The 21,170-nt window shown below is 38.6% G+C and overlaps 2 protein-coding genes across 3 annotated transcripts in view; one reads left to right on the forward strand and one right to left on the reverse strand.

The window, feature by feature from the left end:
• RNF139 (ring finger protein 139) overlaps positions 1-3,505 on the forward strand; it is a 6,904-nt gene extending 3,399 nt beyond the window's left edge. The window contains exon 2 of the mRNA XM_019471509.1: positions 1,423-3,505. Coding sequence (XP_019327054.1) covers positions 1,423-3,260 — 1,838 coding nt within the window. The 3' untranslated portion in view covers positions 3,261-3,505. The remainder of the gene's footprint in view (positions 1-1,422) is intronic.
• Positions 3,506-4,028: 523 nt separating this feature from the next.
• TATDN1 (TatD DNase domain containing 1) lies at positions 4,029-20,561 on the reverse strand. Of its 2 annotated transcripts, XM_009277232.1 has the most exons (12): positions 20,494-20,561; positions 20,048-20,113; positions 19,376-19,425; positions 17,332-17,395; positions 15,933-16,076; positions 15,792-15,834; positions 10,906-10,991; positions 10,743-10,783; positions 9,262-9,338; positions 8,509-8,579; positions 7,366-7,492; positions 4,029-4,284 (listed from the first exon to the last, which is right to left on the reverse strand). In XM_009277232.1, the coding sequence occupies exons 2-12, from the start codon at positions 20,085-20,087 to the stop codon at positions 4,182-4,184; spliced, it is 846 nt and encodes a 281-aa protein (XP_009275507.1). In that variant the 5' UTR covers positions 20,088-20,113; positions 20,494-20,561; the 3' UTR covers positions 4,029-4,181. The 2 variants fall into 2 exon arrangements, with proteins under 2 accessions (XP_009275507.1, XP_019327062.1); XM_019471517.1 differs by lacking the exons at positions 15,933-16,076; positions 17,332-17,395; positions 19,376-19,425; positions 20,048-20,113; positions 20,494-20,561 and adding an exon at positions 12,224-12,271.
• Between the last annotated feature and the right edge of the window lie 609 nt (positions 20,562-21,170).

Genomic DNA, 21,170 nt, shown 5'->3' on the forward strand with positions numbered 1-21,170 from the left:
GTGAGCCGCCAGCTTCTCTAGGAGAATGCTGTTGGAGACAGTGTCAAAGGCCTTGCTGAAGTCCAGGTAGACCACATCCACAGCCTTTCCCTCATCCACTAGGCGGGTCACCTGGTCATAGAAGGAGATCAGGTTGGTCAAGCAGGACCTGCCTCTCATGAACCCGTGCTGGCTGGGAGTTCCATGGCTTCAAATTTTTTTTTTTTTTAAACACTTGATTATGGAGGATTTGGAACAATCTAAAATACAATCGTCAGAAAAGACTGATGCTATCCTCCAGTCGAAAGAGGATTACTTGTGATTTCATTAGTTTTAGTACAGAGGTTGAAAGCAACTTACAATCAAATAGTAGTTGTAGAGATCAAAATCTCTCCAAAGTGGTTTGGATGAGAAAGCAGTTGCATGGACTGGAAGCTGATTGAGAAGCCCAAAACAAAGGCAGTGTGTTTCCTGAAGAAAAAAATTATTAAGGATGTGAATCTAGTGATAAGTGCCATTTAATTTAACATCTGTTAAGGCGAGTCCTTACCTATGTAGTACATAGTGGTGAAATTCATAAGCTACGCTACAGAAGGGGTTTACTGCAAGGACGTAAATGTAATACCAAGGTACTATAGATGCTATGATAGGATTTCTCATAGGAAGGTGCAGCCTTTCCAGTCATGGTCAAGATGTGTTCACGGTCAGTATGAGGGAAAGCTTAGCAAACAGGAATTTCAAGCTCTAAATCCGACTTCTAGCAAGTAAGATGCAAGTTTGCACTGGCATTGGCGAAGAGGCGATTGGTGGTTTTGGATTCTGTGTACAAAAGCTTTATGTTGCAGAAGGTCTTCTCCATAAGCCTTTGTTTCAGGATGCCTTACCAGAAATGAAAGCAAACTGAAGGGAATTGGAAGAAGAGTGCCCTCTCCCCAGTAAATACAGCAATTTCTCAGTATTTTCCCATTAAAGGGTTTAGCTAAACTGTTTCGGTGACTGTTATCTTTAGTACTCCAGCTTGGACACCTGTAGTTGAGTGCTTTGCTCAAGTGAATTAAGTGACTTAATAAGGAATAAATGAGTAAAAATTACGAACTTTGTCTGTAAAGGTGATGCTACATCTGGCAATTCTTTCCTGCTTTTAGAACTTGTCTACCCTTAGATTTCAAGAGTAAGGCTGAAAGGCTGGGAGTTGTCACTGCTCTAGTCTGAAACTGCAGATAAACTTAAGTGTAATTGTGACTTAATGCTTGCATTGGCTTTGAATCGCAGCTGCAGTGCACAGATGTATTAAATGCAGATTAAGTCATCCGTGTGTCTGTTCTCTGAAAAGGGCACCAAAGGGTAATGTCAAGTTAGGCGTGACTAATTGGGAAGTGATATATTAAAACAGTGTAGCTCCAAAGCTAATAGGTTAAAATCCATTGTTGCATTTCTGCTGAGAACTAAATGATTTCAATCTGTTTTTAGGTGTCTTTGTATCCAGTGTTGTTTTGGTCTTACAACAGCAAGCACTTTTCAAGTTTTATATGATCACCTCGGCATTTCTGCTGGCTGCCACTTCAGTGTTGGTGAATTACTATGCTTCTTTGCACATAAACTTCTACAGTGCCTACTACACAGCTGCATTTGGAATTCAGATCTTGCCTCATAAAGGACCTTCGCTATGGATGGCACTTTCCATCCTTCAGCTTACCTTTGGAATTGGATATGTTACATTGCTAAACGTGCAGTCCATATACTCTCAACTCATCATCCTGGATATACTGATTCCTGTAATTGGCTTGGTTGTTGAATTACCTTTAAATATCCGGCAGATACTAGTTTTTATTTCAGGCCTAGTTCTGACACTAAATACCACAGCCATTTTAGTTACGAAAATTAAATGGTTCTATTATTCGGTGCGATATGTTTATCTGCTGGTGAGGCACATGTATCGCATTTATGGATTACAGCTATTGATGGAAGATACATGGAAAAGGATTCGGTTTCCAGCTGTACTGCGTGTCTTCTGGCTAACGAGACTTACAGCACAAGCTGTGGTGTTAACATACGTTGTAAAGATGGCTGAAACTAATACAGAAGAAAAATTCTTCTTGCTATCGTGGGATAACTGTTGGGAACTGATTTGCAGCCTGATCATAAGTGGGTGTGACTCTACTTTAACTGTGTTAGGCATGAGTGCCGTCATTTCCTCAATAGCGCACTATTTGGGACTTGGCATCTTGGCCTTCATCGGATCAACTGATGAGGATGACAAAAGGCTTGGTTTTGTAGCGCCCGTCTTGTTTTTCATTTTGGCTCTGCAGACTGGTCTAAGTGGACTGAAACCAGAAGAACGATTAGTTCGCCTGAGTCGAAACATGTGCCTTTTGTTAACCGCAGTCCTGCATTTTATCCATGGAATGACAGACCCTGTGCTGATGTCTCTCAGTGCCTCCCACGTGTCATCATTTCGCAGACACTTCCCTGTACTGTTTGTTTCTGCTTGCCTTTTCGTCCTTCCAGTTCTGCTGAGTTACATCCTCTGGCACCACTATGCACTAAATACGTGGCTTTTTGCAGTTACAGCATTCTGTGTAGAGCTTTGCCTAAAAGTAATAGTTTCTATCACTGTTTATATATTGTTTATGATTGATGGCTACTATAATGTGCTATGGGAAAAACTTGATGATTATGTCTATTATGTTCGTTCAACTGGCAATATTATTGAGTTTATATTTGGAGTGATCATGTTTGGAAATGGAGCTTACACAATGGTTTTTGAATCGGGAAGCAAGATTCGTGCTTGCATGATGTGTCTACATGCATACTTCAACATCTACTTGCAAGCAAAGAATGGCTGGAAGACTTTTATAAATCGCCGGACTGCTGTTAAGAAAATAAACTCACTTCCAGAGGTAAAAGGAAGTCGGTTACATGAAATAGATGATGTATGTGCAATCTGTTACCATGAGTTCACCACCTCTGCTCGCATTACTCCATGCAACCATTACTTTCATGCACTTTGTCTTCGGAAGTGGCTGTACATTCAGGACACTTGCCCGATGTGCCATCAGAAAGTGTATATTGAGGACAAGGAAAATGCCAATATCTCCAACAACAATGGGTTTGTGGCACCAAATGAAGATCCTGTACAAGTTGCAGAAGAAGCTGCTGATGCTGAAAATGAATTAAATGAAGATAATGACAGTTCCGATAGCGATGAGGAAGACGATGACTGTGTGGCACAGCACTTGAATGAGACTCTTAATGTTGACTCTAACTCTCTTGGTGATTAAGATGTCCTTTACTAAGCCGTGAGGTATTTGTTTAAGATTGACTTCAACAGAATAAAAGTATCACTTTGTAGTTATTGTACTTAAGCACAACAGCAGTATCTCAATGTTGAGTCTGTGAATGGTGGTTGTTTACTGTGGTGTGTGCTACTGTAAATATACCTCTAACTTTTGCTGGTCTCTTTCATGACCACCTTAAAATTATGTACATTATTGTACATGGAATAAAATGTTTTCACATGTTTTTAAGATGGTTGGAAAAACACTCTTTAATTGATGTAGTGATAATGCTGTGCCAAAGACTGTATACCAGTAACCCCTGATCAATGAGGTCTGGATGCAAATGAAAAATACTGGTGAAAACAGACTGTTCAGCAGGTCAAATCAGAAATGAAAAGCCTGAACCAAAGCAGCTTTACTTACAAATTCAGTATCAGCAGAGCTTTATTGCTTAAAAACTAGTGAGTTGTGTTTTAAAAAAATAAATAAAAATTTAGGTTGGTAGACTTAATGTTATAGCATTTGTGTATGTGGAACAAAAGACAAAACTGCTAAGCTTTCCAGTGAAGTAGTAAAGCATGCCATTGATGCGTTGAACACTTCTGAATTACCAGTAGTAGCTTGAAGTGCTCTACGTGTGAACTCAGCAGCCTGGTATTCATCTTGTAAGGCATACAGGTATTAGCAAGAGTTGCTAGCTTGGGCTATCCTTGAAATTGATCCTGAGTCTTGATGAAAGGGAAACGGCTGAGAAACTGCACAAATGCAGACCACCTTTTCAAAAGTAGCTTTAATCTTGTACCATAAAAAAAAAAAACAACACTACATATTGGCTTCCATTGATAAGAACTTGCAGATATGATAATTTTTAAGTTTTTGCAATATATTTACTAAAGTTATGCTAAGTAAATGTAAGAAAAACAACTATATATTTGGAAAGAAGACTTTAATAGTGTTGTTATATAGAGTATTGGCCAACTCAAGTGGGTCATCTTCTCTTACTGCCGCCATTATTTCCAGTATTTGACTAAAAAAGAAAGATAGATATTAGAAGACTGAAACTTGGTACTGAATATACTTCAGACTGCTGCATGTGTATGTACAAGCCGCTAAGATTAACCTGGAATAATAATATATGCTGAGAGCAGCAGGGCAAGGTGCTCAGATACGCAAACAGCTTCACTTTTAAGTCACTATCTGCCATTCCCTTCATACTGAACAGTGGTTGCTCACTGGTACAGATTCATCTTTGGTCTTTTGACTCTTTGGAGGTAATTAAACAGCTTTCTGTTTCAAAGAAAGTGTCATTTTGTGGGTGTCTTTATCAATGGTCTTCATTTTTCAGACTGAAATTTGTTAGCCTTTCAAGACTAAAGTTGCACTATGAATAAAATGGTCTATGGCAAAGCTTAAATTCCAGATACAGCCTTATCTGAGAGTATAGCTGCCAAAGTAACTTATTTCTACTTCCCCGTTCTCTAGATTAATTGTGATTAACGCATTCAGATATTTGCAGTAAACCTTAAATGAGCAATTTTAAAAGGCCCATAGCCTTGATACGAGCCAGGAAAGAGGCAAAAGAAATGGGATGAATAATATTAATGCTAAGTAATAGAAAACCAAGCCATGATCTTTTCTCTGTACCTATTTTCTTGATTTTGTATCAATCATTCTGAAAAAAAATGAATATTCTGTACAGTTCCTAAGATGTTTCGTACTTTCATTTTTTTCTTGTAGTAGGAAAAAAAACCCAACTTCATGGTGAAGAGTAAGAACCTCAAGCTTAGTGGTAGGGTTTAGTGGTTTTGGTTTTTGGATCTTGCCTCAACTTACGCAATAGCTAAGCTTTTTGAGGAAGACAGAGTAGAAAAAGTTGCTCTTAACAATTACTGGAATGCAACTATTTTCCTAGATGCAGAATTAGCCCATTTCATGACCACTCCTGTGCTTTGCAGCCAAACAGCTTCTTGATTTAAGGGGATGTTCAAGATGAGATGGGGTGACATCAGGCCTACAGAGAAATAAGTAACAAATACCAAAGAATTTCACCCTTGAAGAGTCTTGTTAGGACTTACATATCTATCCCCACTTGGATGCAGTAGGATGCTACATGTTACTGTAACACTGGTTATGAAATTGCTGAAGGAGAAAAAAAAAAAAGCCTCTTGTGGCTAAAATGTCAAAAAAAAAAATAGCTTCCAAGGGGAGTAGTGCAGTTCTAAGAATATATATAAAGTGGAAATATCACCATCAAAATTGAAAGGTGTTCAGCACCACCAAAAAAAGACAAGGGGAAAATTCCTCCTGCCAATTGAGCTATATTAAACAGTATATATACCCTGAACATGAAATATGCTTTGTGGCCTGAGGCTAACTTTCCCCTCACACCAGATCTTGCTATTTGAGAAGTCACAAAATACCAATTCTCAGTTACCACGCTTCATTTTTCATAAGGTTTAAGAGGTTCTCAGGTTACTAATCTACAATTAGTACAGGTTATAATTAGTGTTAAAGGGACAGTAATTTTGAAATAAGGTTGAACTAAACAAGATTTTGTTTTATAAAAGAAACCAAGTATAGCATTTGTGTACCGCTCTAGGATAGACTCCCTGCATTTCCAGTTCTGGGGTTTCTGAAACACTTTTTCTGTAAGCTACAACTAAGGCAGCAGACAAAGACATGTGGGTGTTGTTAACACACACAGGCTTGCCAAAATAGCCTTATTCAGCAACAGTAGATCACTTCTGATCAGAGAACTGTTTTCACTTGATCTCTTCCCCTACTCCAAAATCATGGACTGACCCTAGGAAAGTCTTAAAATACTGAAAAAGTCCTTCCATGCTAATGTGTGCACTTCGTCTTTAAAACACAAATAAGATCAATCTCAAAGAGTATTACAGATCGACATAACTGCATAAAATATATCTGAACACTAGGAGATGTTACCATGTAAGCTTAAACCATGCTTTTAGCATGACCAGTGGTCTCTTGCTAAGAGTTTCTTCAGGTCCCCCAAAAAAGCAGCAGAATTCCCTTCAGTTCTCAAACTCTTGTTTAGACACCTTGCTGAATACCTAAATTCTTTAGTACTACACTGAGCAGTATTTCAAAAGCTAGTTCCAAACAGGTCATTTACACAGCTTTTCATAGAAATACATACAGACTTCACAGCAAAAAAAAAAAAAATCCCACTTCTGATCGAGTACATGGGCTTTGCACCTGGACAGGTACAGCTGTGAGCTTTATTTGCTGAAAATTCATTCATGTATTACAGCGCAAGAAGAAACCTTCCTGAATTCCTTCTTCTTTTCAGGGAGTTGATAACGATAAGATGACTGACAAGATTGGCATAACTCACCGACCAGACTTCAGTAACAGTTGTGAAAATTAAGCATCTATCAGTGCTGTTTAATGGAGATAACTAAACATTTTCACCAAAACAATGATACATTTTCCTGCTTTTCACACCTCTGCGAGGAAGCACATGAAAAGGTGGCAGAAAACAGTTTCTGTACTTTCTAACTGTCCCTAAGCCCCTGGAGTTTTCTTTCACTATTCTCTACGTTGACTGCTGTTCTTCGTATCTAAACTTCATAGGACACAGCGTTCTGTGAAACTTTTAGTATTTTTTCGGCACAGTAGGAGAATGAAGGAATGACTCTAACCAAATTCATGTTACGGCAGCTCATGTCACAGGCGCTGTGATAGGAACACAGGCACAGGCCCTACTCAGTGTCCTAGTACTGCCCCCTCTGTGGAGGACTGCGCAGCTCCAGTGCTGTTACCAGTTTTAACAGTAACTGGAACAACAACTGAGTGAAATTTATTCAAGTCAGGTTTGCTTTACAGGGTTTAACCCCTTCTCCAACATATCCAGTGAAAAGATAAAAACAGTACTGGTTTCATTTTCAGGGAGCTTTTTAAATCCAGAGTTACTGAAATAGGAAAATTAAGACTCTCTAAATTTTTCCACAGCCTATAAAGCAATACCTTGCACAAGTTTCAATAAATTTAGAATTCATTTCTATATACTACATTTCCAGTGAACTGATTTTTTTCCCCCGTGAGAGTTGAAGGATTTAAAATAATACTACAGTAGTACACTTACATTATATGGCAGGGTTCATTTCTGTCCTTCAAGCAGTGCCCTATTTCCCATTTCTTTTTTGTAGGAAATGTAGTTTTAATATATTTCGATCCAGCATGAGTATTTTTCACTCCACACCAAGGCGCATCTAGTTTCATTTGAAAAAAAAAGAAGAGTATGCAATTGTTTGAGAATAGCATGAGATAGTTTAATCAACTACTTCCACAGACAGAAGTTCTTGCAATCTCTTTCTAGCAGTGACTTCCAATTCAAAATGAAATTTAAGAGATTTGGGCAATTTAACATCTTCATGATCTTTGGATTTTTATACTGTTACCTTCAAGATTTTACATTTTAAAAAATCAGCAAGAATAGTACATAACACTTATTTCCTCCAACATGATAAATTGACAAGCCCAGATTTTTATATGTACCTAGGTACCAGAACCCTGCTTGAATATCTTTTAAAATCTGGCTTGCTGGAGATGTAGCTAGCTAGATACACTGCATGTATTCCACAGAAACTTCCTGTACACTTCAACAGGTCTGTTACACTTCATGTGCACATAACATTAAGGATTTAGGCAGTTTGTGGTTTTCCTTTCTCAGATTCAGAAATTAAAATAAATACTGTATTTATAACTGCCAGTTATTGATAATTGAAATGAACATGCAAAAAAAAAAAAAAAGAGGCATCCCTAGTGAGTCAGTTAAAATCACTGCTCATTAGGCCAAGAGGGGAATTCAAGCGTTCTTCCACCAGCATTTAAAGAGCTGTTGTTTCCAAATGCCGTTACTGCTACCAGTGGCAAGATCACAGCCACTGCCCTGTGTTTGGCACATCTCCAGCAAGCCAGATTTTAAAAGATATTCAAGCAGGATTCTGGTACCTAGGTACATTTAAAAATCCGGGCTTGTCAATTTGTCCTTTTCCTCTTTCCCTGCAATGTCAGGAACCAACGTGGCAGCTTATTCCTTCCAGCAGAAGGCTGAAAAGGAGTATTTCTGGAGCCTGTAAACTGCTTTCCAAAAGTGGAGAAACAGCCAGTCCTTTTCCTACTCCTAACTCCTTAGGTCTTGATTTTGCCTTATCATTGCTATACAAGCGTATCTCGTTGCCTCATAGTGTTTAAGTCACAAACTGACCAAGATATAAAATCTTACCAGTCTCTATCATTAATCGTTCACTAGGAATAGATTTCAGTGTTTCCAAGTTGGCTTCTGTTTTCAATGAACTAGAAAATCAGAGTTTGGTTAAAAAAAACAAAAGTATATAAAAGTAATTACTTTGCCTGTTGAAATGTTTTGCAGCAAAGGCAGCTTCCTAAATAATTTTGTTAGTGAATAAAAATTGCTTCATTTTTAAAAGTGCTGCCCGTAAATTCAAACTTTGCAGAAAACGGCAAATTTGGAGAGTTACTCAGTGAAGCCGTCTCACCCCAGTAAGCATGCAGAATCCCTGCCTGCACTGCCCATACTTGCCTGGCTTCAGCAGCCCATGCAACTTACAAAGTGGTGCTGGCTGGCTTTCGGCCAGATGACTGCCGAGAATTCAGACAGCATAACCAGTAGATAGGGCTGCTCAGGTTACATTTGCATCCTGGATTTGACATAGCAGCTTAAAATTACGCTATTTTTTAAACACTTCTCAGAAGGACTGCTTCAACGTTCAACAACCTTACTTATTTTCAAACAAGGATTGACCTGAGGGTAGTAGAATGGACCTAAGACTAGATTAACTCGCCGAGCTGTGAGTTAAGAACTTTTTATGGCTAGTAGACTGAGTACAATTCTAAATCTGTCAGATGATTAAGAGTCTAGTGAGCTTTGAAAACTTGACCTCATTGTTTAAAAGAAAGCAATGAGTTCACTACAGCTGACATTTTAAAATAGTTTTATTTCTTGTAAAGAGCTTACCAGCCATTTATTCCAATATAAAGATCCAAATCTAATATAGCTGCTGCTTCTTCCTTCGTGCCATCAAAAGAATGTACCTAGAACATACATAAATATAGATGCGCACATATATACAAATATATGTACTTCATTTAAAACTCCAATCATTTAAAAGTACGTATTATTTTTTATTTGCATCATAAATACCTTTGATAGTATGCATTACACATCAATACAAACATAAAGATGGGACGTGGCTCAGTTGATTCTGATTTGGGGAAAGTTCAGGCTGAAGTCACTTGAATACTGCCAAGGAAAGTGGTTACCATGTTTTATGAGTGATAAATATGTGTAGAAAAGGCCTATCCAGTGATACTGCTTTTGGCCCAGGAACTTCCTGTAGCTGATAGCTGGGAGACCATACACAGGAAGTAATCCTGCGCACGCTGAATTTTTACTTTCTTTCCTCAGTATTCCCTGCGAGGCACTGTCAGGGACATAGTAAGAGCAGTGTTATGTTCTCCACAGATTTTAGTCCACGGGAACTAGAGAGACAGTCTATTCGGTCATCCCAGGGACTAAAGAGGCAAGTGGTAGGTCACAAGGTGCAAACAGCGTAATGCATCTGGGAACCGCAGCTTCTCAGCCCGAATGGAGTAAAGACACTGTCTGCTTCCCCATGCTGCGAGGGGCACAGTCAGTTGCAGAGGGTGCCCACTCATCATTTCTCTACTAGTTACTGGTTTGGCAGAAAAGAGAAAGGAAGGAAGGAGAGACTGTACAGTACTACGTAAGAGCACAACACGCAAAGTACTGAGCTAGGAGAAGGTGCTTGCAGTAACAAAGGGGAAACCTGGGGACTGAGATATTATTGTAGGAGGTGTGGTCTGATGTTAGTAGGATAGAATAATCCAAGGATTTATTACTTTTGGAAAACCCTGGCATAATGGAAACCTGAAAGAGTGTTGCTGGACTTTCTTAATCATTCCATCCAAAGTATTTCCTGTTATGCTTTTGAATTAAAATACATGATCTGAATATCTAAAGACATAAAGCAATCAAAAGTTACATCTGGGTCTAATTTGAAAATGATGTCTAACGTCAGAAGCAAATGTTTGAGGTTACGGCTTCCACTGGGAACACGCATCTAAATTATCTGTGGTCTGAATGCACTGCAGTTACAGACACTGAAGAACTGGGAAAAGGCCAATGTCAATTTTAAGGTGCTTAAACTGTCCTTCTGACAGGCCAAGAAAAAACTCTGCAGCTGACATGAGAGTTTTTCTCAGCCTATCTTCTTACCTTGCGAAAAAAAATGTTGAATAAGCAACGAAAATAAAAATACTAGAAGGGACTGGAAAACACTTACTAATTAATAATAACTTAAATCATGTAACAGGAAGCCTACCCAGATTCCATGACAAACAACAAGTTGCATATTAAGCAACGATATTCACACACATACGTGTAAAAATGAATGCTACACTGAAGTCCATACTTACCACCCCTCCTACAAATCTATCTCGGTTTCTTCTCATTATGTCTATGAAATGAAATAAATAAAAATGTAAGACAGCTTTATAACAGACAAAGGTGAAAGATTCAGGTTTCCAGATTTTTCATACTCAGAATTTGCCGAGTATGAAATTCTCAAACAAAACCCACCTAAAAATTCAGCATGTGAGTTTCTACAGTGAAGAAACATAGGCAGTTGTGTCTGTTCTGACAGGTCAAATTGTTTTTCAAAATACCTGTGAAATAAAAATCACTTTTAAACAGAAACTCAGCTTAAGAGCAAACAGTAGAAGAGTTTTTTCCAGCGTTTGTACGTTTTAGTCCTCCAGAACTAAAGACAGAATTAATGGATTTGCCATGCAAAAGCTCTTATTTGTGCAAGTATTTAAAAGGAACTCTTTCCCATGGTATATTCATACAGTAGTGATCTGTGCTGGAAGACAGATAAGAAGTGGCCAAGAGCATCAATACTGACAAATGCACACATACATATGCTAAGCATGTACTCTTGTGTAGCGCAGGTGTTGGGAGTTCGGTTTTAAGTTATTTATTTTTAATGAAAGAGGAACTGACTGTTCTCTCCAGAAAGTTTTGAAATGTCAGGAAGGGGGAGTGTGGATCACACAGAGGCCACTATTTCAAGAAGCACTTGTAAATGCAGTGAGGGTGAGTGAGGGAACACTGTGCAGCCTTCTGTAGCCTCAAATGGCCAAAACTGCATCAGAGCTGGCTGGCCTGTAAAGTAACAAATCCAGACTTTTTGTTTGCTCTTCCATGAAGCAACCTTTCCTCTCTTGGGGTAGAACAAGTACCAATATTAGGCATCTTACTTCTGCCTCATTCTGCCTATTGTCTTCACTCTTTCCAAGTCTTCCTGTTTCCCCTCCTCTCCTTTGTGCGCCTGCATCCTTTCCTTTGCACTCCTTTTTATCCCTCTCCTACGTTCTAGTCCTAGTATTCCCTTTGAAGGAACAGTGACAGAGAGGCAGCCATCCTATGAAGAGACATCAAAATGTGGGCAGTGGGAAGGTAACTAGGTAGCCAGTTTCCCCAGTACAGTTTCCAAAGGAAACTAATTAGCACTGAACTAACCTGTCACTTGTCATTTGCAGCTAGTTCTGATCCCAGAGCATTGTCATTTACCATTTCTGTCTGCCACACTACACCCAGGCATGCAAGTTACCAATGCTCCAGAAACACAGTAGAGGAACTTATGCATGGCAGAGGGCCAACAGTCCATAGGTGACTCAGTATCCATACATAATTTGTAAGATGACATTATTGGGACAAGGCAAGAAAGACAACAGGGCCTGTCCCGATAGGCTGGGACTGTATGCACATATTGCATTTCTTCAGGTGTTGCTGTTAAAAGCAGTCCAGGGCACTGGGGCATTCCCATCATCAGATATCAGAAACATTTCAAAGGCAAACTCAAGTGTCCACATACTGCTGTGTATGATTCACATACCAATCAGGAGAAAAGTGGCAGCAAACCATTAGTTTGATTTACATTTTCCTAAAAAAAAGACAATGCAACTAGTCATTTCATTTTGTGCGGTTTTCACTGTATATTACAGGTTGATATTTCTCTGATAAAAGTTACCTTCCCTGTTTATCAGTACAGATCTTCGAGATAAAACAGGTGGAACAGAAATCGGCTGTAATGTTAAAAACTGACATGAAAACTGAGGAGAATAAATTACACCTACTTTGAATCTTCTTCGTAGTCTAGATACCGTGCTTAGTTTAGCTTGTTTGACTAAATATAAATTCAATTGCAACTCATGATAGCTCTTGTGGTTAAATAGCTACAATTGCTTGATTATTGGTGGGTTTTTTTTTTAACAGAAGACTTCTTTCATAAGGGAATGAGGTTTTAGAGACAGCGCTGCAAATAAGACCCCTAAGTAACCTACTGCCAATTTCAATCTAATCTTGAGAAGGGCAGTGATCTTGAAAGTACAAAGTTTAGTGCCCCTACAAATGGAAAGGCAACTCAAGCTTCTTCCATTCCTAGCAACAATGAAGCCCAACACATGCTGCTACTTGCCCTGTCAAAAAGAAAGGGGAGGTGAATGGGGAAGTTCTTGGATAGAAAAAATAAAAAAAGGAAAACAAAAAAGGAAAGAGAAACCCTGGAAAAGCACGAAGAAACCAGACATACGGTGATCAGAACGGTAACGAAGTAAATCAGTGGGAAACTAAACCTTACTAGTTCCAGTGCTGAAGGAACAACCTTTTTCTCTGGGTGAGCAGACTGTCATCCCAGATACACTGGTTCTATGTTGCTTCTCAATAAGGAATTTTGAAAATATTTCTGCATGGTTGTTTGCAGGTTTAGTTTTGACCATAAAGTTCAAACACTGTGGTATTTTCAGGCTTAGGCTCAAGACACTAAAGGAGCTGAAGCAAACAGGCCTTGCTGAGGTAGAATATCCGCAGACAAACAATTCTGGATTAATGTATGAATAACAGTGCATGTGATTTTGTTCATCCCATCCAATTTGGTTAAGAAAACTCCTGTTTCCGTGTTGCTAAGCCCCACAAACCTCTTCCAGTAGGACAGCAGAAGTGAAACTTCTATATATTTATCAGTCCATTTATAATGTGACCTTCACCATAATATGAAGGCAGTACCTTCATCTAACTACCATTCAAATCACCATTTTCTGTTGGAAAAGTTATGAGAATGGAGAAAAATTCTGACAAAAAAAAAGTTCTTAGAGCTGCTTCAACAAAGGAATTTCATCTTTATTAGCTTCTCATCGTTATTAGCTTTTCAATCCAAGAAAAAGGATAAAAAAAATTGAACATTTTTTACAGGTGAAAATTATCCAGAAGAAAATACAGCATAACTAACTAGAAAATAATGATTAAACATTAAAGAAAACAGAGGTCATGCTCAGATACTACCCACTGGGAAACTACCATACTTCTCTTCTACAGGGTAACTGCAGCTGCTTGCTAGCTATTCCAGTGACTGCTACAACACCTGAACTACAGATCGGCTGAAAACCGGTGACCTGCCTCCATGCATTTCACATTTGCCTTCCTTTTTTTTTTTTTAGTTCATTTATGAAGCACACACTGAATATTAATTTGAAGAATTCACCATCCAGTCTGTTAAAGGTCATGAAAGCCAAACTGTATCCAACTCCATAGCATTCAATTAGCAGAAATGAAAACAACCCCAAACCCTGACCATGTTTCACAAACACGTGAAGGATGAAGAGCAGGGAAAGCTGTCCATTTAGAAAATACGGAATTTACAAACACAGTGGTTCCAGGCATCTGTCCTTGAGGCTTTCAATATTTCTTTAGGAAAGACATGGACCTGTTGGAGAGGGTCCAGAGGACGGCCACAAAAATGATCAGAGGGATGGAACACCTCTCCTGTGAGGACAGGCTGAGAGCGCCTGGAGAAGAGAAGACTCCAGGAAGACCTTATTGCAGCCTTTCAATACTTAAAGGGGGCTTATAAGGAAGATGAGGACAGACTTTTTAGTGGGGCCTGTTGTGACAGGACAAGGGGGAATGGCTTTCAACTAAAGGGGGGTAGATTTAGACTAGCTATAAGGAAGACATTTTTTACGCTGGGGGTGGTGAAACACTGGCACAGGTTGCCCAGAGAGGTGGTGGATGCCCCATGCCTGGAAGCATTCCAGGTCAGGTTGGAGGGGGCTCTGAGCAACCTGATCTAGTTGAAAATGTCCCTGCTCATTGCAAGGGGGGGGTTCTATGATTCCACGATTCTTCACTTCCTTGTATTTTTTGCTTTCTGGTTTTTTTTTTTTTTTTAACAATCACCTCCTTCCAACTGCAATTTCCAGCAACGGCTCTCAGTAGAACTCTTAGAAACTAGATTTATGTATTTCATATGATTTACTGAAATAGCTCAGATAAAGACTTTCTGTCATTATCAACCTTAGTTAGAAAGGACTCACCTACCACTTTAAAAGTGATTTCTGTTCCACCCTGTCACCTCTTTCCTCACAACCCAATTTCAGAGCACTTGATTAGAAGATTTTCACTACAGGTCTTCAGCTGCAGTCCATCAGATAAGGAAAATCAGCTATTATTTTTTTTTCTCCCAATTAACATCAAGGCAGTAAGGATCTTAAAATATGATACTCCACCAGTGTTTTAGTTTGCCACAGAAAAGAAACAGGTTATGCTCCAAGGTGTGCTTTGCTGAACTTTGTGTACACTGAATTATACCAGGAAAAAAGTTCTGTCCACTTTGCTGAATATTTTACTGTATGACTGTAGCATTTTGAAGAAAATTCAACCTACTGCTAACATGTGGCAATTAGAAAAAAACACAACTAACCACTGCCCCCCAGTGACTAATTTACTGAGAACAGTAATATGCAGGCACAATTCATTAATCACTCATCTTATCTGAATTCATCACTTACATCTTTCAGTCACTTCCCTCTCTAGACGGAGTTCTCACTACAAGAATGCAAGCTGATTTTAGCGGCTGTGGTAGCTTCTTTCCATTCAGTATCTATGCTGCATACATTACTTCAAAACACGGATCTCTCCAGCTCCTGGGATAACTTTTTTCATCAGCTCTCAATTATCTGTTCCCAGCTAACACCTCCCTTAAAAGCTCATTTTTTTTCCACTGCCAACTTACCCTTTTTGACAGTTCTGTTCCCTTCCCTGTGCCTTTCACTCAACCTAATTCTTCTTTCACACACTACAGTTATGTTATTCTCCCCATGAATCTCTAAGAGTTCTTGAGTATTAGCAAGAATGGACATCTGTCACACCCAGAAACCCACAAATTCTGATCAATTTTACAGAAAAAGACATGCTAAGTCAACACCAGGCAGGTAGCAAAATTTAGCACATAGCACTACTTGAATGTAGGCATCTTTCTTTAAAGTCCCATTTCTGCCAAAAAACCCAGATCCAACCCTGCAAATTGCAGGTCTATACCTGACAAAACATTACCTGGTAGAACACAAGATAGAAAACACTCCTGTAAATTGCTACAAGTCAATTTATAGTCATCAAAAGCTTCTTACTTGAGTTGGATGTCCTTTGGGCAAAATTCTAATCTATCAAAATCTACAAATAGAAAGAACAAAAAACCCACTTAGTGCGTTAGAATTTTTTAATATATGTGTAGAAGAAAAAAAAGTTGAAGTACTAAGATTAACACTTACCTAAGCCACATTCTCCAACTGCTATTACCTTTGTCCTATTTTTTTCAATCAGATTTTTTAATTCAGATAAATACTGCTCAGGGCTACTCTGCTCAAATTCTCCACAGCGGGTAGGATGACAGCCAACTGTACTGTAAAACATGTCTAAAGCAAGATAGTATTAGGTTTTTAGAAAAAGAAAAAAAAAGAAAATTTATATAAAGTATAGACAGTATCTGTATCTGGACTTTTTTATTGCTCATAATTTTAAAAGAAAACTCCCTTTGAACAACTTTATCTTGCTGATAATTTTATTACACTGATATTTTCTGCTTTAAAAATCTTAGACTATCTCTAGTGGGAGCGTGTGCATGTGTTTCTTTTTAGTACATGTTATTTAGTATACTCCAAAACAGCAACTCAAACCTGAATTATTCTGGTGGAGCGGCCCTCAACAAATCATACAATTGTTGAGGCTGGAAGAGACCTCTTGAGGTCATCTAGAAATGTATCTCGTTCAAAACGCATCAGGTTATCCTCAGCTGTAAGGTTTGCAGACAGCATGTGATTTCCCTCATGTGCCTCTACATTAGCTGTTACAGAATTTTGCAAGCAACATCTAGCTTGATTTACCTGAGTGTCTAATCTAGATTACCTTAGTGCCAAAACTAACATTTCTGCTAAGTGCCTTTAAGGAGAATGTAAAAGCATGGTGGGGGAGGGAAAGACTATATAAGGCCCTGAGCAGCTTGATCTAATTATTAAAGCTAGTCCTGCTTTGATGGAAGTGGAGAGGTGGATTGGGTTGGACCAGATTACCTCCTCAGGATCGTTCCAACCTAAATTATTCTACGGTTCTGTTCTGTAAATAGTACTTCAACATATGCTTTAGTTCAAATACATATTTAAGTAATTAGTGGAATGATATTTGCCTTTTCACAGAAAGAAAGGGAAAAGTAGGAGAACCATAAAAAGAAAGATACCTCTCTTGTTCAAGCTGCTCATGATAGATTGGTAAGTAAAAAACCAAACAAAACCCCACCAAAAAACATATATTCCACACCATATAAGCATTCCATCTTATTTCTAGAAGAGAGCCTTGTAACAAAATTTTTATTCCAGAAGTTTCCAGTAATTTCTATTTCTAGATAGAAATTACAGGAAAACTTCTGGAATAAATAAAATTTCTACCTAGAAATAGAAATTACAGGAAAGACCGATGCCTTCCAACACCCAGGGATCTAAAGAGCAACATACAGAAACTCATACACAATGCATTCATCCCATTCTGAAACATAATTTCTCATTTTAATCCGAGATTCTGTAAACACGTCCAGGGGCAGGTCCTTTTGAACTCTTAATTCTGAGAGTGGAGAAGGTTATATTTCTGACTGACAACATAAGTTCAAAGTGAAAATACCATTTGTCTGTGCCAGCTGCAATGCATCTTTACTATCTTGTAGACTCCCACCTGTAATCAAAAACTTTGAAGAAGAAAAGTACTGTCAGCAAGCATGTTCTTCTTTGAACATCAAACAATGTTTAAGAAAACACTCAGATATAAGTAAGAATCTAGACAGAGAACATCAGAAGACAATTACTAATGTATGTATGACAAAATTTCAAAAATCAGTAACAAACCTCAATGGTCCTCAGGAGCTAGTAAATACACTAGGTATCAAAACCTAATTTTTTTCTTTATCAAGTATCTTCTATGCTAAGTATTTAAACCATGAAATGAGTAAAATACTTCTATTTGCAGCAATATTAACTTCATTAGACAATGACTCAAGAAACTTTATTTGCATGCAAGAAATGATATTCAGAAACATTTTCTTTGTCTTACAGGTGGAGAAACTAAGAACTCCCAAACACCCAAAACAAGACATAAGTAAATAGATAAACCAACAAAGGAGTCTGTATCAGTTGGGATTACAAATTTAAGAATTTCTGGCTCTGATTTTTTATTTTTACCATAAGATCAAAGCTTATCATACCAGAATTGTTGCTTACAGTGTTTTTTGAACCACCACTTGCAGGATCTGGCACCCTAGGTCCTAATAAATCATGACTACACTGCTTTTGGACAACTCTTATCCCTACACATGCTATACACCAGACTCGGTCAGCACTAGGTCAGACACTTTTGCAGTATGCTCCATTAGACAGATACGTCCCAACAGTATCACCAGAAAAATAAGTTAAGCTGAAATTGGCTCAGTGTACATACAGCACAGGGCAAAACTTCACAAAAAAATTACCATAAAATCAGCAGCTATATGGAAAAATAGAAGTACTTTCAAGTAAACAGATAAAGCTTCTAGGCAAGTAGAAGCAATCTGGGATGGAATAGACTTCTGACACCGTACAGGCCAGTAGCAAGACTGAAAACATAGCTAAGGACAGGGAACTCCTGAATTTCATTTCTGAATCCACTGTGCATTTTTAAAAAGTTATGCAGCTAATCTATTTTTGATGATAGAATAGGAAAATTGCCACTTACTTTCAGAGGGTGTTATAATGATTAACTAGTACTTACACAGGACATATGAATGCAGTAAAAGTGACTATGATTCTGTATTTGCTGCAGTGTGCTAGCTTCTCCATTGCTAGAGGGTTTTTTTTTGTGTCCCAGTTTATTTCCCACTCTTTTCAGATGAGTGCCTTTCAGCAGTCTTCTGAGATGCCTGTTCTTCTAGAGGAGGGTTTATTTCTAATCCACACTGCCTTATTAGTGCAGTGGAACAGTTTGTGACAGTATGCATTGTATTCTATTTTAATTCATATTTTTGTCTTGACAATTAATTCAGTTTAGAGAGAGATATAGGCAGGCTGGACTATTGTAACTAAAGGAGTGTGGTCCACTGCTGAAAACACCAATTTCAAGCTAAGAGTTACAAACCTGCTCATAATGATGCTGTTTTAATACATGTAAGCCAGTATTTACTACCAGACATTCAGATGTCTCAGCTCTAAGAATTTATGGGCAGTCCCAGCTCTTCTGCAGTTACCAATTTCCTTTACATATAGAAATATCTGAAGAATCTCAATGAGAAGAGTTTTTTGGGCTTTGATCTGTAGCAGTAACTGTCGAGTAAGAGATTCACACAGGATACAAGAAGAAAGGAGTGGCTGCCTATAATACAATTAACAGGGAAAGTTATGTACTAGTTCATTGCAGTAGGTCAGAGGAGAACATCTTTCCGTTGAAACTGTACAAAAGAAATTCTACATACACATCACATATGATACTATTGGACTTAAATAACCAGCATCTAATGATCTGTGCCAATGAAAGACAACGCTCTGCACAGAACACTTTTGCTTTATGCTATAGAAGAAAGTTACTGCATTTTCCATTGCAAGTTCCAGAAACATTTGGTTTAATAAGGAAGCACTAAAAAAACCGTGAAGTTTTAGAAAGCAGTTTAAAATATTAAAGAAATTTTATTATAAAAAATTACCTTTTTAACACCAACTTTGACTGCTCTCTCTACCACGTCCAAAAAGTCATCTGCGAAAGTTCATAAAAATATCACAAATTGAACTTAAGGTTTTACAGCATAATTTAACTACTTTTCAACAAAAAATCACATGCAGTCAAAATGCCTATCATGAACAATCTTTAAATCACACCTGATTAATCGTTAGAAGACAATAACAGAATGCAATAACTAAAGATCCCATTTAAATCTAAAAAGTCAACAGAAGTTTTTCCACATACTTTAGGAGACTCCCTGTTTTTACATCTATATCTAAAGGCCATGAGAGCAAAAAAGGCATCAGTTTTAATTAGTAACTATGATTCAGCAATGCAATACTTTGCTAGTTTATCGTTCATAATTCTCAGATCAGTTTTTCCATGCAATTCTAATAGAAATAGATCAGCAATTGTCCATTTTGCTCCAGAAGCAGAGTTACCTGTATGACAACTTAATAGTAGTTGAGAAGAGAATGTATTTTGCTTAGAACATCTAACTTATTTTGTCATACTTTCTTCTTCAAGCCGTAGTAAATAATAAGCATCCAGTTTTTGAGGAGAAAATAGAAACTCTAACTTCATGTTCTGAAACATAAGAGGTTTCTATTTTAACAAGAGGGATCCTGTCTTTCAGCAGATACAAAGAAACATTTACCTTGATGTTTTTGTGTTCCCCTGTAGATTCCTCTGAACATAGGATCTGTGAGGTTAATACCAATATCTATAAAAAACCAAATACAGAAATCAGATGTTATAGTCGCTCTGCATTTCATTCTGAGCATTAGCCAATCTAGGGGAGACAATGGAAATCATACCTTAACTAGTCTCTGACTACCACATTGACAGGCCATACAAAACTAAAGCATAAGTTTACTCGCATAACTTGAGAGCTTACTCCTTACTAGAAGTGACAGAAAAATACAATGTTGGCCTTCTGTGCAACTCCAGACTTATCCTATGAGTGTATAAGACATGCCCTCATAATCACCAAAGCTAATACATATATGCTGTTTATTGCAATTAATTCTGCTTTTCACATGAAAATACAGATTTATCTCTGCCAGCACGCAGTAACAGGGAAGGAAAAATGCAGCATCTCACATGCAACCTTTACACGGTGGAAGCAGCAGCAGACTGCCTCATAGAAGCTGCCTGTTTTCCCTCCTACTGCCCGCGACCATCCAGCCTGGCCAGCAGCACGAACAAGAAAACCTGCAATGCAGTCACCGACCGAGGCCGCTCCAGCCCCAGCGCAGCCTTCTTTACTTGGCTCCCAAGGCTTCCCTTGAGCTGCGGCCTCGCAGACAAGGGCTGAAGCACAGGCTTCAGGAACAGCCGCCTCTGCAGCTGCCAGAGCCCACGTTTCTAGCGGGGTTTCTAGTGGGAAGGGAAGTTTTCCAAGGTAATATTAGGCTGCTCAGCCACACGTAAAAATTCGATCTGAACCAACCTTCTGAAGTTATTTACATACTTCCTGTCGAATTTCCTAAGAATATTAAAGTTTTCATCCAAGCCAATTCCATACAATTAGAAACAACCACGACTAACGCTCCAATGTGAAAAAGGGGACGAGGGGCGGCCAGAAAACCCAGAGTTTAGGCATAAGTTCGAGGAGCCACGCAGCAGCCCCTCAGTGCCCTGCGTGGAGTCTCCAGCGATGGCAGAAACGTTCCCAAACACTTCTTGTAGGCTCACAGGCAGCCTGCATCTCGGCCCCGGAGACACCGAGAGGGTCTGCCCTACATGAGGGGCAGACCCCGTCACCAGAACGGCCCACG

This window comes from Aptenodytes forsteri, unplaced genomic scaffold (genome assembly GCF_000699145.1).
Source record: "Aptenodytes forsteri isolate BGI_AS27 unplaced genomic scaffold, ASM69914v1 Scaffold49, whole genome shotgun sequence".
Classification (NCBI taxonomy): domain Eukaryota; kingdom Metazoa; phylum Chordata; class Aves; order Sphenisciformes; family Spheniscidae; genus Aptenodytes; species Aptenodytes forsteri.

Bases quoted from the DNA above. Each gene is read 5' to 3' on its own strand.
- TATDN1 (XM_009277232.1), bottom strand. From the start codon at position 20,087: ATGTTCAGAGGAATCTACAGGGGAACACAAAAACATCAAG. The intron at 9,339-10,742 runs GTAAGTATGGAC...TGTATGTTCTAG, and splicing joins ATAGATTTGTAGGAGGGGTG to GTACATTCTTTTGATGGCAC. The intron at 7,493-8,508 runs GTAAGATTTTAT...AAATGAAACTAG, and splicing joins ACGATTAATGATAGAGACTG to ATGCGCCTTGGTGTGGAGTG.